Source organism: Melozone crissalis, unplaced genomic scaffold, assembly GCF_028551555.1.
Source record: "Melozone crissalis strain CALT ecotype California unplaced genomic scaffold, PUWL_Pcris_2 ptg000045l_1, whole genome shotgun sequence".
NCBI classification, from domain to species: Eukaryota; Metazoa; Chordata; class Aves; order Passeriformes; family Passerellidae; genus Melozone; species Melozone crissalis.
The window spans coordinates 29,884,128-29,899,892 of record NW_026535823.1 but is presented as its reverse complement, the minus strand read 5'-3'; the positions used below and the strand labels follow the sequence as shown (position 1 = coordinate 29,899,892).

The following is a 15,765-nucleotide window of genomic DNA, read 5'->3' as shown; positions in this document are numbered from 1 at the left end:
ACAGATGTCAACCAGTATCACATGTCAGTAAACAGCAACAAGGCAGAGGGTACTTTTCTAAGCACTTTTGTGAAAGCATCGTGCGAGCAGCTACAGCCACATCTCAGCTGTGTGATCTCTACATGGTGGTGTTTGTGTGCGTGATTTAACTCCCACCAAGAGAGGAACTCCAGCCACATGGAAATGCTGTCCACTGGAGTCAGCTGAAAGAAAGTAGAAAGGTTTCTACATACTTGTTGTGGCTTGGAAAGTGAAAAAAGTCACACTCTCAAACTGATTGAAAGCTCATTCTGTGCTTGGCAGAGACAAACCAGCATTTATATTCCTCAGCTTTAATACAGAAGGATCATCCTTAGGGCAAAAGAGTAGTAGTGATTCATCTGCTTTTTACTCTCACTGCAAAGACTTCTGACAGTAAGGCCAAAATATGCTAACTAAAAAGGCACTCTTTGTACCATAAACACCAGGCCACAAGGAACTGGACAGTGGCCATTAAATCACTGCCTTTTCATTTCTCTCGCTCATCTATATTTCTCTCAAGATTTCTGGTAAGGAGGCAGCTGACTCTATACAAAAGCCAGAGGCATTGCCAGTATCTTGGTGGTTTCATGCATGCCATATTGAATCTAACTTTATAACACAAGGAGAAGAAAACCACTCTCAACTAGGGAAAGTCATATTTCAGTGTCAAAACACCAAGGAAAGAGGTAAAGGGATGGAATTCTACTGCCAAGTTGCTGCCCTGAGCCCAGGCTTGGTTAGATGTAAATATTCTCCAAGGCATTGACCATTTTACATAAAATAGTTTGGTTCTCAAAGTCTCTTAGAGAACCAACCAATGCCTACCTAGGAGAGCAGGAGCTTTTTACTTTGTGCCTGAGGATGGTCTCCACTAAACCTTGGGCTCATACTCTACATGAGCAGATTTGGAGTTCTTGAAGAAAAGGAAGGCAAGGTCACAGTCCCTTAACACACTCCTTGTGTACATCATGGTGCCTAAGAAAAACCATCTCCTTCTTCTGCCTTTCCAAAATCCTCTGATTAAGGGAACGGGAGGAAAAAACCAAGATGGCAGGAAGGCCTTTGCTAAAAGGTGCATTAATTAGGTAAGGCAAGCCAAAGAAATGATTAATTTGCTGTTCTCCTTCAATATTATGTTTACACAAGTTGATTATAGCACTTAATTACTAATTCACCCTGCTCAAAAACAAGAGTGCTTTAAATTTTTAATGAGATGAGGGAAGGCAGCATTCCTGAACTCAACAGGGAGAAGTACTTTTATTTCCTCTTTTGATTTCCCAAGTTATTACCATCTCTAAGGAAAAACTTATCCCTTCCCTGATCTTCCACTCAGCCCTTGCTTTTGAAAATATGGAAATCACAGGACGCTTGCATGAATTTCAATCCGTGGCCTGACAGGTGATGCTTTGGAAGAGGAATAGAGGATCACATCATCAACTGCAGCATGTCCACTGAAATAAATGGGACAAAATTACACCAGAAACAGCCCGATCCAGAAATGGAAATGGCCTAACCCCCTCCAGTTCTGTCAGCACAAAAGTTGAATATGTCCCAGTACTATTTATGGGAGTTCTTATGAAAATGTCTCTTCCCCATTGCCAGTTGGTCCATTACCAAGGCTGTGGACTAATTGTACTCAGGAACTTCTTTACATTCATGACTGTCTGTAACACTTTAATTGTTACAAGGCAAACACTCTGTGTGTCCTATGTTCTTCCTGGCTGATCTTTATAAAACTTGTGCTATCTGTGGGGTTTGTTATTTGATTTTTCCCTCTGTGTTCTACCACCCAACGTCATCCTGAGCTAACTGAGAGGAGATGTCCATCAAATGAAACAGAACTCAGCAGTGCAAACAAAATTCTTCCAGGCTCTGTGGGTACAGGGTTGTGAGTGAATTATTTCCCTGCACCACCTTAACTTCAACTCCCACCATAGAGTCCACAGACTCTGAGCCAGGAGACCACGAGCCCCAAGGCTCCTGGGGCTCCTTCCAGGGATGCAGACTGGACCCAGGGCATTCTTCACCTGCTCAGCTGCTAAACAATTCAGCTAATCCACATGAGATAATTACCTAACACCTCTTCCTATAGAATCCAGCTCATTTTCATGCACCTATGACCTGCTTTAAAGAAACTATAAAAAAGCTTTTCCCTATCTTTTTGCAGGCTATACCATCAACTTGCTTAACAATCAAACCCAACAAAGGAAAGGCTAAACCTCCCTTAAAAGTTAATTTGAGACCTGAAAAATCTTGTAGTCACATAGATTCTAAATGCTAGTTCAGTGTTTCACACCAAAAATATTCACAGAAAGCTGATTACAGAGTTACCAACAAAATGCACTCTAGAAAATCACAGTTTCTTCTCTCCCATGCTGGCCAGTAACAATGCCCCACGTGAATGCAGCATATCCAAAGTAAATCTGGTAATCTGGTTCCATACAGGTAATTTTATTAATTGCTTTAATACGCAATTAAGCAATAGTCAGTGGGCTGCAGGGTTTTATAAGGCAATAATCCTGTTCCCAAAGAGTGGGCTATCAAAAAAAGAAAAAAAAATTAGCTGGATGACTGCCAAATCAAACAGCACCTTCTTCCCATTTTCAATTACGTACGAGTGAGGCAGAGTAACGAGGATATACTGGAAACTTTGACATTTATTTATTGAACATTTTACTGAGAAGGAATTGCTGGCTAGCTAAACCGGAAACTATATTTTTACTATAGAAACAATCCCATAGAAAAGCAGGATCCTGCTGCTCAGCATGAAAGGAATGGCTAGAACCAATAAATTGACCCACCTAAACCAGCATTATTAAGGTTATTTCATTCAATAGAGCATGTATTTCAAAAATCCAAACCCCAAAAATACAGTCTATTTCACAAATCTTTATGCCATGCTGTTTTACACAGCACTGTCTGCTGGGGCCCAGCCAGGCAGGGTTAGAGCTCCCACAAAACCACTCAGAGAAAAAGTGTGCAGCATCTGTAGGGGCAAATGAGAAGATAAACCAAGAAGAAATTCAGAGGATTTTCTCTCCTTTCTGGAGTTTCTAGACACTCAATAACAAAGAGATGAAATGGGGAAGAACTCACCACACTGTGTGTTTTTTTTTTCTTTTTGGATAGACCAATTGTTTTACCACAGAGGAGAAAAATGCAGGGAGAGTAAATGAAGAGGAAAACAGGGAAGTCAACATTCTTTGAAGCAACAACATATGGTGACCAGGCCTGAGAAATGGAGGTTATAAATCTTCCCTTGATAGAATTACCTAAAGATGAAATTGCAGCTTCAAGGGGCTTGAACTTTTCAGTCTACACTAGGAGCTTGCAAATTAACCTGTTTGGTCACAGCTTTTGCATTAACCTTCATTTCCAAGGCTCCTCTGTAAAGGCTCAGTATATTGAGAATTTTGGTGCCAATAGAGATGTGGTCAGTAGAAAGCACAAAAATCTTTGCAAAAATCACTTGAAATATGAAGAAAAACACATGAAAATGAAGAATTAGAACAAAATGCTGAATTGTTCAAAGAGCTGCAGTATGGGAAAGGAAAACAGACAGGAGCCATGTTGCTGCATGTTCCTTTGTGAGAATAAACTTATTTAGGAATACCAAAGGATAAAGGAAAAGCTCTTTAGTGTTCCAGCCACTATGCCCCACTGCTCAAAACAGGTCAGGGAGAGGCTCCTGCTGTCCCATGTGGGGTGGGTGCATCAACAGCCATGTGTGGTGACTGCCTGCTTGTCCTTGGAAAAACCATCCCCTGAAGCAGCTGCTTCCCCACTGCAAACCCCAGTGATGGGGCAGCACAGGACCAAGCACCAGGGCTGTGCAGGAGGATGAGAGTTCAGCAACCAGCACAGCCACAGAGCTACCCCAGGAAATCCCACCCAATTCCAACACATTTCTGACCTGTGCAGGTAAATAAAGCCTAACTCTGACTACTCCATAGGGTCACCACAGAGCTGACTCTTCCCTAGGTGACCCACCTTGTCTTTCCTCTGCTGAAAAGGATGTCCTGGGGGATTTTGAGAACCTTGCCTTTGTGTCCAGATTCTGAGTGAGGCAGCTGCTCTGACCTGGCTGCCCCATGCCCCAAATTCCTACAGGATGCACATTCCATCCAATTCAGCATCCCTGGTGGGCAGCAGTCAGAGGTAAAGCTGGACTAAGATTGACAGAAGTGATTTGGAGGGATCCAGATTTGGGCACTACGTCCAAGCTGACCTAAAACTGCTTGTTTTAGAAAGTGGAGAACAGCCAACCCATAAAAACCAGGGAGCTTTTAAACATTTTGATTCTGACATTGAGTGGAAATGTCCAAAAATTGTTCTGAGAAATGTGACCAGTGACTGGGAAAAATACAGTAAAAAATCCCCTTCAAAAAACCATAGACATAAGGAGAGAGGTTATTGTAAAAAACCCACAGCTCTCTCCTTTGCTATTACACTGAGAAAACAAAGAGCTTTGCAAAGCACAGTAATTAAGCACAAACCATCTATTAGAGGAGAGGTAATAACCTGTATTTGCAAAATCTACAAAGATGCTGAATGCTTGCAGCACCTCTAAGAAGGCGTTGTTTTGGAAGATGTGTTACAAAAATAAATGTCAGAGAGGTTATTGAACTGCAATGGTAGATACACATTTGCACTTCCCTGACCCTAAAATAAATGTATTCAATTTCTCCTTTGTGATCCCATGTAGCTAAATGATTTTAAAAATATTTATATCTGTTCTGACATTACTGGATATTCTTCTGAAATATTTTTATATTTAAGGGCAGGGTTAAAAACTAAAGGTAAGTGGATACACAAAAATTATATAAAACACAACACAGAAAACTTCACAGCATTAGCTTTTTCCAATGCTGATAAAAACAGACATAATAAAATCAGTTTTGAGATGCTCAGTTATTGTAGAGTAGTGAAAAACATCCTAGACTTGGAATGAAATGTGTTTGAAGGCAGAAGATTAACAGAAGAGTAAGAATTGAAGTCCTGTCACCAAAAATTGCTACTGAAATTACATTTATCAAAATAAGGCCTCCTTACAAGCACTAAAATTATTACACACAGATATACGTGTTGCACTGTGTAGTTGCTGCAATGTGATTAATTTTAATGGAAACATTCTTATGAAAGGAAACTGCTCTTTGTGCTAACCTACCCAGCACTGTAGAATATTCCCACTTGGAGAAGTGCCAAGCACAGCCCAGCTCCTCAGCTTATGCTGAGCTGTTTATTGATTCCAGTGGAACTGCACCAATTTAATCAGGTCAAGGAGCTGACCTCCCTATTCACAAAATATCTCCAGATAAGCTTTTGTGCAAAATTTCATCTACCAATATCTGTCCCTGATGTTATAAAGCAAAATGCAACAAATGTATTAGGGACCATCCTGATAAATCATTTTGTCCAACTGCATTTTGCTCTTCAGTGTCCTTGTGCAGCATGAAGAGAAGACATGGCTTATGGGATTGCCAGGTGGGAAAACAGGCATGATTTGGGACAGTCAGACCCTTCTTTGGGATTGGAAAGCAGGCATGATTTGGGACAGTCAGACCCTTCTTTGGGATTGGAAAACAGGCATGATTTGGGACAGTCAGACCCTTCTTTGGGTTTCTGATGCCACTGTTGTTTGAATAAATGCAGCTAAGCCATGCTTTGACTGATCCACTAAAAATAAAAGCCTCTCTGCTACTTTTTCAGCTGTTAATGGACTGAAATAACATGAATGGACATGCAGTTCCATCCTGATTATTAACTCTGCATTCACTGGGGGCAGGACAAGAGCTAAGATGTGTTATTTTTTACTGCATAAATAACGCTATGTTGCTTCTTATGTTTAACATTCCTCAATATGAAGGAAGGAAAGTAGGATAAATGTAACTGAGATGAAAGTGTGACCTTCCTGCAGGATCAGAGCCTTGCCAAATTCCCTGTTTTGTCTGTAATATTACATGGGCTAACTTCATACACAGCAGCTTCTATGCATGTCCCTACACATGTCCAAAGGCAAATGAATCCTCAACACACCTAAATAATATCTGGAGTTGGACAGAGGGTGGAGAGAAAGTGATGCTGGATCTTGTCTGCCTGTGCAGAAGGGACAGACATTTCCACTTGGATTTAGGTGTGTGTGTGGTGCCAGAATCAAGGTGTAAGACGCATTAAAACTGAAAAAAAATGACATAAAATCAGGTGCTGCATACCTGGATAGATGCAAAATCCCCAGAAGCACAAGCTCCAAGAATAGCAGCACCCACCAAAACAGACTCCACTTCTTTGGACAGCACAACAGGTTTGCCTGCAGAGGGAAGAGCCAGGCCTCTGTTAGAGAACACAGCAGCACCAGCAGCTCCACAAATAATTAAAACAAAAAAAAGGAATCAAAACCCATTATTCAAAACCCCATTCAGAGCTACATCCTGCTGTAGATTAATGTAAATCTCTCTGCTCTGTGGTTCCAGGCTCCAAGGAAAGTGCAGCATTTGAATAAAATCATTTTAGCAAAATATTAATGCAGAACATAAAGCACACAAAAATCAACCCCCCAGATCTTTGACACTGGCTATTTATCTCATTCAAAGGGCTTGGTATAAACCTGTTACCCACACCCTCCAAACCCACGTGCCCATTAAAAGTTGACCTGGAGGGGAAAACAAGGCTGTCTCCTTTTTGTTTCTTTTGCAACAAACAAAAAAAGACTGTTTGTGTTTGGTTTTGAACATACAGTCAACAAGCCAGCCTGGTTTTGCTGGAAGACATGAAAATATGAGTAGTAAACTTTCTCAAGCTATGTATGAAATAATAAAAGAAATTTTGTCTTCCAATTTGTGCAAGATACTGGAAAACAAAATTAAAACACTGGAAAAACAAGCAAACAATATATATTCTAAAGTAGAATTAAATATTAGTGTTTCATCACCCATGGGTACTGACGAGAACACTCTTTCCCTTGGTTTATGCAGAATTTTCTGAGATCTGTTTCACTAGTGTAAAGAAAAGCAGGAAAAGGCTAAAAAAACAAACAAAAACTAGCTTTCTTAATTCCCCTGAAAAGAGCATAAATCTAAATACTTCTCTAGCTGCACTTCAGATGCTTATCCTCACTAAGCTGAAAAATTTAATATTCCTGCAGTATTTGGCACGTGTCTGCATTTCCAGTACTGAGATAATGTCATTCAGTGAGTGATGATGCAAACAGAGGGGTGGGAGCAGGGATTCCTGCTCAAAACAGTCTCTACCACATTATACCCCAAAAATGCTGCTCCTGAGAGCCAGCTGTAAGATTAGAAGGAGCTGAAATTTGGGTGAAGTCCTAAAATCAGCCACAAACAACTTCCATAGAGAAAAAAGGCAAAATGCCCACTCTGCAAAATGAGAAATAAAATTATTGATATGAAAAAGCAAATTCACCTCACACCAGGCTTTCAATAAGTTGATGCAAAGCTTGCCCTGTCACCTGAGCATTCCTGCAGCTCAGCTGAAGCACAGCTCAGGACTTGGGTCAGCTTGGAGCAGCAAATCTCAAGCTCAGAGCTCTGTGGCTCTTTGCCAGGCGTCAGTGAGCAATTTTCAGCGTGCTCTAAAATTTACTGCCCATTTCCCGCACGGTCAGAATGAATACGGAATTCTTACCAGGCAAACAAAAAGATCAAGATACTTTTTAAGTGGCCTGTGGAATTATCTATTGGAAGTCTGCATGGCTGAGTCATGGGCATTTGTGCTAACAATAATATATTCAGATTTTTTTCTTTTCAGGAAAGAATGGGGGATTGATCCTGGAATGTTAGTTATTTTATCTGATAGGCTCTAATGAGTTCAACATAACCAAGAGCATTTCAGTCAGATGAACTCTGACATCCCTTGTCAGTCACTGATTTTACAAATGGGGGAGAACTCCAGACTGCAAAAAGGCCTTTTTGTACTGAATTGTACTTGGCCATTAGTTACAGTCAAAGAACTTGTGATTACATTTTAATCAGAATACCTTTTCACAGATCTTTTCTTTTACACATCACCACCCAGCAGCCCAACTCTACATGTAGCTGAATTTCACCTGAAGTATGTGAGTTTTTGAAGGAAAGATACAGATTTAACACCATTTTTCACAAAGCATCACTTTGACTACAATATATTTAGTGAATTTTAAGGTCAAGAGGCATTATGTTTTTTGCTTGTCCATCAGGGTTATAAAGTGTGGTTTGATGTTTGATGTCAGATCTCCACACCAAAAGCCCCAAATTTGGGCCTTAAACTTCATTTATGACAGTTTAACTGATCTTAATTTGAAATAAACCCAAAACACACATCACTCAATGTTTCTCTGAAGTCCTTTACACTAAATGTTGTTATTTTTTCCACATTTTTTGAAGTATATTCAACTGACTTGCAGGTGTGCAGAGATGTCCAACACACACAGGCTGAAGGGAGACCAAAAACACCACGGAGTGAAACACCATGGAGTGTTGTAGTGAAACACACACCCAGGGCCTTCCACCCACCAGGTGGAAGGTGGGTGGAAGGCCCTGGGTGAATTTCGTAGAATTCCACCAGGAATTCTACAAAACCAAGGGCAACACCTTGCAGGAGCAAGGAATCAGATGTTTCCCCCTAAACCACGTCAGTGACACAGGCATGGAAGCAATTCAGGAAAGAATTGTTCCATAGGATGGATGCAATGCCAGCATGAGCAGGAAGTGTCACAAGTCAAATAGGGTGAAGCCAACAGAAGGAACATTTCATTGCACACTTTTTTGGCCATGCAGCAAAATACAGCTCTATATAAAGTCTTCATTTTTCCAAAGACAAAGTACTTATACACTTAAACAAAAAGTATTTCCACTCCTTTCCATGCCCTTCCCCAGGCTCACCAGTAATGTCAGCATGCATCTGCACAAAGAGGGGGTTCTTGCTCAGCCCACCACACAGGAACAGCGTGGTGATCTCATGTCCTGCAGCCTGCATCGCCTCCAAAATGTGTCTTGTTCCTAACTTCAAAAAGGGGGCAAAAAACAGAACCAGGTGAGCACAGGAGAGCAGCCAGGAACAGAAGCACACCTGCATGGCAAAGGCATCGCCACCAGAATCTTCTCTTTACTTTGTGCAACAGCATCTGAAAATCCAGCTCAGTAAAGAGGTTTCAATTCTGAAGCCGAATAGCAAAGCAGAACAAAAAGAGAACAGCAAATAAAAAACTGTTTTCTGTCTTTTCAGCAAAAAGGAAAACCTGAAGAATTTTGCATTGGCTTAACTATTTCTCTTGGCCTTTGCCCTATGCAAAATAAAGTGTTCCACTTCATGGCTGGATTAATTGAAACATCTCAAATGCAGGCATATTTTAAACTTTTCATTTACAGTCTCCATTCTGAGAAACTCAAATCAGAACGGCAGAAGCAAATGCTTGCCATTTTCAAAACAAAAACAAATTATTTTTCTTGTTAGCTTTGCTTCCCTCCTCACTGAAGTCAACCTTCTCCCTATTTCCCTCTTGCAAGAGTATTTTCCATTTCTTTGACAAACTATTTGACCAAAAATAATTCCCAGCTCTTTATAATACCTTGGAAGTTAAACTGGAAGCTCGTATTTGACAAAATGTCCAATTCAAGACAAAATGTTGCCCAGGCTGACTCTTGGTAGGCAGATTCCCCACAATCTGGTCAGAGTTTTCACAAACTGCTATTTAAGTTTTCTTTAGAGCATGCTGCAGTTCATTAAGAGGGCTGCAGCTGTAACAAGCCCCTCTTCAAATAAAGCCTACTGAAAATGGAACTTGCAGGGCTCCACCGGGCTGGAGATGTCCACAGTGAATGCCCAGCACTATTCTGGACAGGCCTTCAATGTATTTTGATTTTTAGACAAGCAGTTCAGAGGAACCTGAGCAGCCCCAGCCCCAGCTGACTAAATCCATCGCTTCCCTATTGACACAGAGGGCTGATCTCCAAACTGCACTGCCACGACTTTAATTATGGAAAAATCAACTGCTCCAAAAGGAGCCTGCCTGCTCAGAATGGGCTGGACAGCCACAATTACATCTCTGATCATGTTCTCATCTGGCCAACTGTTGCATTGCATTTTGCAGTGAATAGTTAAAAGGAGATTCTCTTTCATTGCTTCTGAAATTCAAATTTATTAACAACTTCTCTCACAACATACACACCTCAAAGACCCGGAGAAAGAACTGCTGTGAAAATTATTTTGTGTTTACCTGCCCGGAAAATTGTATTCACACAGCAATTTAAATCAAAGCCAGACTTATTTCACTGTGGGTGGGGGGGGAACTAATTTAATCCTGGGTTGGAGAAAATGCAAATTGAGGGGCTTCAAATGCAAATTTTATATAAAAAGAAAAAAGCATCTCCTGCTGAAAAGAAAACTAGAGATTAACATTCTGTGGGCAGGCCTACACTTTGTACAAGATTTTTACATAGGTTTAAAGTTTATCTTGCAACCATTGAAGACAGCTAATGGTACAAGATTACTACAACTGTTTCCTTCAATAAAAGTGAAGCTAAAATTGGGAGTGAAAATTTGATTTCCCAGGAATCCCGTTAGCAATTAGTAAATATATAGAGTCAAAACCAATGTTCTCTGTCTACTTTTTAGTTACTGTTTCAATAATGCTTTGGGGGAAAAATAATTTCCCTTAACTTATAGTGAAAAGAAAACTACAATATGTCCTTTTTATATTAAATCAGCTCAATCAGCTCTCCAAAAGATATGCAGCTGCTGAGTTTACTGCTCAAGACAGTATTTGTGTTTTACAATCAAGTTTGAGCTGTATCATATAATGAGATAATAGGTGACTTTCCCAGGATTTCCAGCAGAGAAGGTTTCCACTTCGTTAGCACGAGATAATCACAGGGCACCTGTTCCAGACTGGGAAGTTCCTTTCAGGGGCAGGATCAGTCCCTGGCATTGTTGAACCTCTCCTCCACTTTCTTCTTTCAATGGTGGGATTATACTGAAGCATCAGGTATAACCCAGCTACATTCATCTGCAAAAGGCTCCCAACTCCCAACAATGAATCCCAGGCTGGGGTTAAGTTCTCCTTATTTGCTGAAGAGGGAGGGTTAAAACACGAGATGAACAATTCCCAATAAATCTACAGCAGCCGCCCACCCTCTCCATCCCAGATGGCTGACCCAGCCTAGAAAAGTTGTTGTTTAACCAGGAGAGGAGTTTGGAAGTTTTCCAACTGAACAGAGTTTTGTCAGGAAAACTCCCCAATTCATCAGACTGTTCATGTTTTGCAAAAACACCTCAAGTTCAACAAACTTTAAAAAAATAAAAATAAAAAACGGACAGAAAGGATGTTAAAAGAATGTGGATTTCAGTCACCAGAGGGCTGAGGACAGCACGTCCCACTGGAAACACCCTGGGCCAGGCTTTCCAAACCACTTCTGTGAGCCAGGGTTTCACCTCAAAACAGAACTTCTCGTGAACTGGAAATCCTGGGTTCAACAAAAATCAGGGCAGAACAAAAAGAGTTCCGAGAAATTCCCCATCCCTGGTGCTGGCAAACAGCAGGGACATTTCCCAGCCTCCCTGCCCTGCCCTGCCCAGCCAGGGCCACAGGCTGGGACTGCTCCCCTCGGGGCAGGGACACAGGGGGAGGATGTGCCCTGCTGGGTCTGAGGCACAGCCCTGGCACGGAGCTCTGCCTCACCCGGCGGGCAGGGAGGGCACATCCAGGAATTTGGGAGCCATCTGAAGCTGAGGCTTTTCAGGGAGGGCACATCCACAGATTTGGGAGCCATCTGAAGCTGAGGCTTTTCAGGGCAGCACAGAGCCCTTTGTACAATTGCCAGAGCTTTTCTCCCCCTCTCTCAGCCTCCCTCAGGACAGCTGGGATGTGAACACTGCTCCTTGTGCTGTCAGCCTCCTCCCTCACATCTGCACCAGAGGCAAAAGCTCAACATACAGAATTGCCATAAGGACAGGATTTTTTAGGGGAACACCTTCCCCCAGAGTCTGCTGATTATTCTCCAGTTGCGAGTGGTCACCAATGTGGGTGAACAGTATCTTGCTCCTTTAAGGAGCCCATTAAGTGAATTCATGTATTATTAGAGATCTGGTTAGCAGAAGGGAATGATCAGTCTGCACAGAACAATTCATTTCTTCTTTTATGCACTAAAAATGTCTTACAGCAATGGCTTGGATCGTGGCCAGGTAGATAAGGGCAAGTTCATCCAGACCCCGAGACAATGTTAGTCCAACAACCTGTGCAAAGATCAAAAGGAAGATGTAAAAATCCAGCCAAAGTAAAACTCTATTATTCTCTATGGCTTCTTGTTGTAACAAGTTTTAAGTGCTAATTCCAAGCCATGCTCCTGTGAGCTGTACACATAATGTAATGTTAAACATGTTATTCCTGATCTGGGGAAGAGCCACATAAATTATCCTTGCCCTTGTGAAGAAATAAAGAACAAACAGCATATTGTATGGGATTAGAGATAGATTAACTCTGACAGTTTTATGTTATGACTCAGATATTGCTCGTGAATGTATTTAATGTAATAATATGAAAATGCTATTACATAAAAATAACTTTTTAAAAGCATTTCTCCCCCTCCCTCCCAAGCACCCTAACACTGAAACACAATTAATAATTAAATACTATATCTTAACCTCCTTTACTCTGACATAAATCAATACTGCATTGTAGTTACTCTGGATTAATATCAGGCAAGAGCTGCATGCAGACAGAATTGTGACAGAAAAAATGGGTTGCTATTACCAGTATTTGCATACAACCATCATAGCAAGGAAATTCTGATTTTGCTGCAGCATGTAATTTTTAATGAAATAATGGAAGTATTATTAGGACCCAAAAATATATAGGCCCTTTTTTTTTTAAATGTTTCCCTCATTTGTGGCTTAAAACATGCAGCAGTATGCCTTTCCTATTTCAGCCTTAAATACAGCAGATTTTGGTGCTGGTGAGCAGCTTGAGAGGCTCACTTCAAGGACAATTTGCTATTTTGAAGGAGATTTTTGCATTAATCACCAGGTATTTTGATATCACCAAATTATACTCTTATGACACCCTTCTGTTACAGTTCTGCACAGCCCTGGTTTGTGAGTGAGCTGATCTACCACTGTAAATTCAAGGAAGAGGAACACCTAAACTCTGAAAGTTGGGCTGAAAAGCTGTCTAAATCAACCACCTATGGTGAGAATATTTCATTCCTTTCCCAGACAGGTTTACCCAAAGTTCTCTTGAAATTCATTGCCACAAATTGTAAGATTTGTTATCTCACCTGTGAGATAACAGCAGCAAGAGCTGTGCAATGTGATTCCTAGGAAAGGTACCTGCACACACAGAACATTCCTCAAATTTTTAGAAAATTAATGTGGCTGTAGTGATACCTCAAGTACAATAATCTCTGGTTTTCTACTGAAACATCAGCAATGCAGCAAGAAACCCAAATCCTTTGGGATAGTGTAAATAGCTAAGGAGGAGTACTCTCAAAATTGAAGAAAAGCTCCTTCCAAACTGGTTTTTTTTTTCTTTTTTACCCTGTATTGACCTTTTTGCAAAGACAGGCTGTTTCTTACCATGCCCTTTAGTGTCAGATCTGTTAAGGGAGATCTGTTACCATGGAAATCTGGCCAAACATGTAAATCAACAGTGAGGAAACCCACAGGCAAAGATTTCTTAATCAGATCCAGGTGACTGTTCAAGTATGTATATATACTGTGAGCACTGCAAGAAAAACAAGTTGGAAAAAGAGGGGGGAGGTTATTCCTCAAACATAAAACATTTGTACCACCACCAAATGCAGAAACCTCACTAAAGAAGAGCAAAACCCCACTGCCTGCCAAGGCCATGGCACTGCAAGGATATCTCTGTGCACGTGGGCTCAACAGGCCATCAGAATTCCTTAATTTCCTGGGATGAGGGGAGATAATGTGACCTTGAGCTTGTCCACTGACTCCTAAGAGTCCCCAGAGCTGTTTGAGATTTGGGGGCTGCTGCTGCTCCTCTCCCACAGCTGAGGGAGGAGTAAGGAGGATTCCAGACAGAAATGAAAACCAAATTCCTTTGCAAATGTTTAAAAATTTCTCTGATTAATCAATAGCGCTGGATGTACAGCTTTCCTTTTTTAAACCATAATTTTTTCAGTGTGTGTTATGATTAAAACTAAGCAGCACTAAGGGTGGAGGAGAGAAAGTGAGTGGCTGCTATTTTAGGGAGGAGCCCAACATGGGCCTAAATATGATTGTATCTAAGTTCAGATGCTACACCCAACTCCACAATATCCAACAGACTTTTTTCCTGGACTTAAGACTAATGGTGAATTCTTCAGTGCCTTGGCTTGCAATGACTCTAGTGACATTCCATTTAAAAAATGTTGCAATTACACTCAGAATATTTTTTTCAAACACTCATCCTATCACAAACAAACCCATAGATATTTTCCAACTCCTTGGAAACCTCCAAGCGGGGCATTTAATTCTAGACATGTGGGTCAATAATAGCATCTAACCCTAATTACAATTGATTAGTCATTGTCTCATCCACTGCAGACCCAAACAGTGATATTCATTTAGCCTCTACATGTATATTCAATCATGCACTAATGAGATCCCTAAGGGAATTTGGCATATGCTTTACTAGTTTGACTTCTGACCCACTAGCAGCTGTATATTTATACTTTGCATTCAACCATTCAGCTGCATGTTTTTTCAATTATACCTTACCATGTGTACATTATCAGAGGATATCATTCAAAATGAAGTACACTTGGAAGACATTAAAATAACTAATTTACATCATTATTCACGTCCTTTAAATGTGCTTTATGTGTCTTCCTGGACCCGAATTATGATAATTTGGAGGTCACCATCATTTCTTTCCTGTTCTTGTAAAAGTAGCCCTGTTTTCTCCATCCCTAAAGCAGTACATGCTAAGGATAAAGTAGTTTTAATTCCAGTCTCAATCATGGCTTGACTGTTGGGAAGGATAAAAAAGGAAAGCTTCACTCAACCACCAGACATCCCAGCCTCTCTCCTATCCCCTCCATCCTGGTTGATTGCTCTCACAAGGATTAGCCATTTGTGCAGCTCTGTCAGAACACAAGGACTTGAACAAAAGGAGGCTGAAGTTGAGCCAAATATGCTTAAAATCCACATAACCTTGGAATTACACTTTTCCCCACACCTTTTCACATTTTATTTTTTTCCTAAATATAGATAAGGATTCAAGGCACTACATTTGGACTGAGTGACCAGCAAAATCCCTCAAACAACTGCCAGAGCCTGTTTTACCACCTTTGTGTTTAACACAGTGTAACACCATCACCTCCTGGAGCTTTTTCTACTCAGTTCTCTGTGAAAGTATCAGTGGCAGCTGCCTCTGACCTGCAGAGCTGAGCACGAGCTGCTGCCATGTAAAAGGAACTGTGCTGAAAGTGGAGAATAAGAAATCAATGCAAGGCTTCCCAGAGCTGTGTTCATATCTGGGACACAACTTCAGAAAGCAACCAGAGGTTGGTATTTAATCTGAAAGATGCCAGCAGGTATCTTTCAGGGAAAAAAAATCCTAAATTTTTCAATTTCTAAATTAAAAAAAAAAAAAAAGGTTCTAAACCATCTAGAGACACAGAGAACTGCCAAGCATGATTCTTGTATTCTGCTGGAAAGATGCCAGAATTGCTGGTGTTGCTGGTGGATGTCATGTGTGTAACTTCAATGCTTTCTTTTCAGGAGACATCTCTTTAGATGAGGAAATGGCAC

At 40.9% G+C, this 15,765-nt stretch overlaps 1 protein-coding gene across 14 annotated transcripts in view; it reads right to left on the bottom strand.

Annotated features, from left to right (window-relative positions):
• The window catches only part of FGGY (FGGY carbohydrate kinase domain containing), a 282,290-nt gene that overhangs the window by 19,824 nt on the left and 246,701 nt on the right, over nucleotides 1-15,765 (bottom strand). For 13 of the 14 annotated variants that reach the window (XM_054286331.1, XM_054286332.1, XM_054286335.1 and 10 more), the window contains 4 exons: nucleotides 13,585-13,732; nucleotides 12,172-12,246; nucleotides 8,898-9,018; nucleotides 6,234-6,328 (listed from right to left, as the gene is read on the bottom strand). In XM_054286331.1, the coding sequence (XP_054142306.1) occupies nucleotides 6,234-6,328; nucleotides 8,898-9,018; nucleotides 12,172-12,246; nucleotides 13,585-13,732 (439 nt within the window). Of the gene's footprint in view, nucleotides 1-6,233; nucleotides 6,329-8,897; nucleotides 9,019-12,171; nucleotides 12,247-13,584; nucleotides 13,733-15,765 lie in introns of those variants that run through there. The other variant, XM_054286345.1, reaches the window with a different exon arrangement.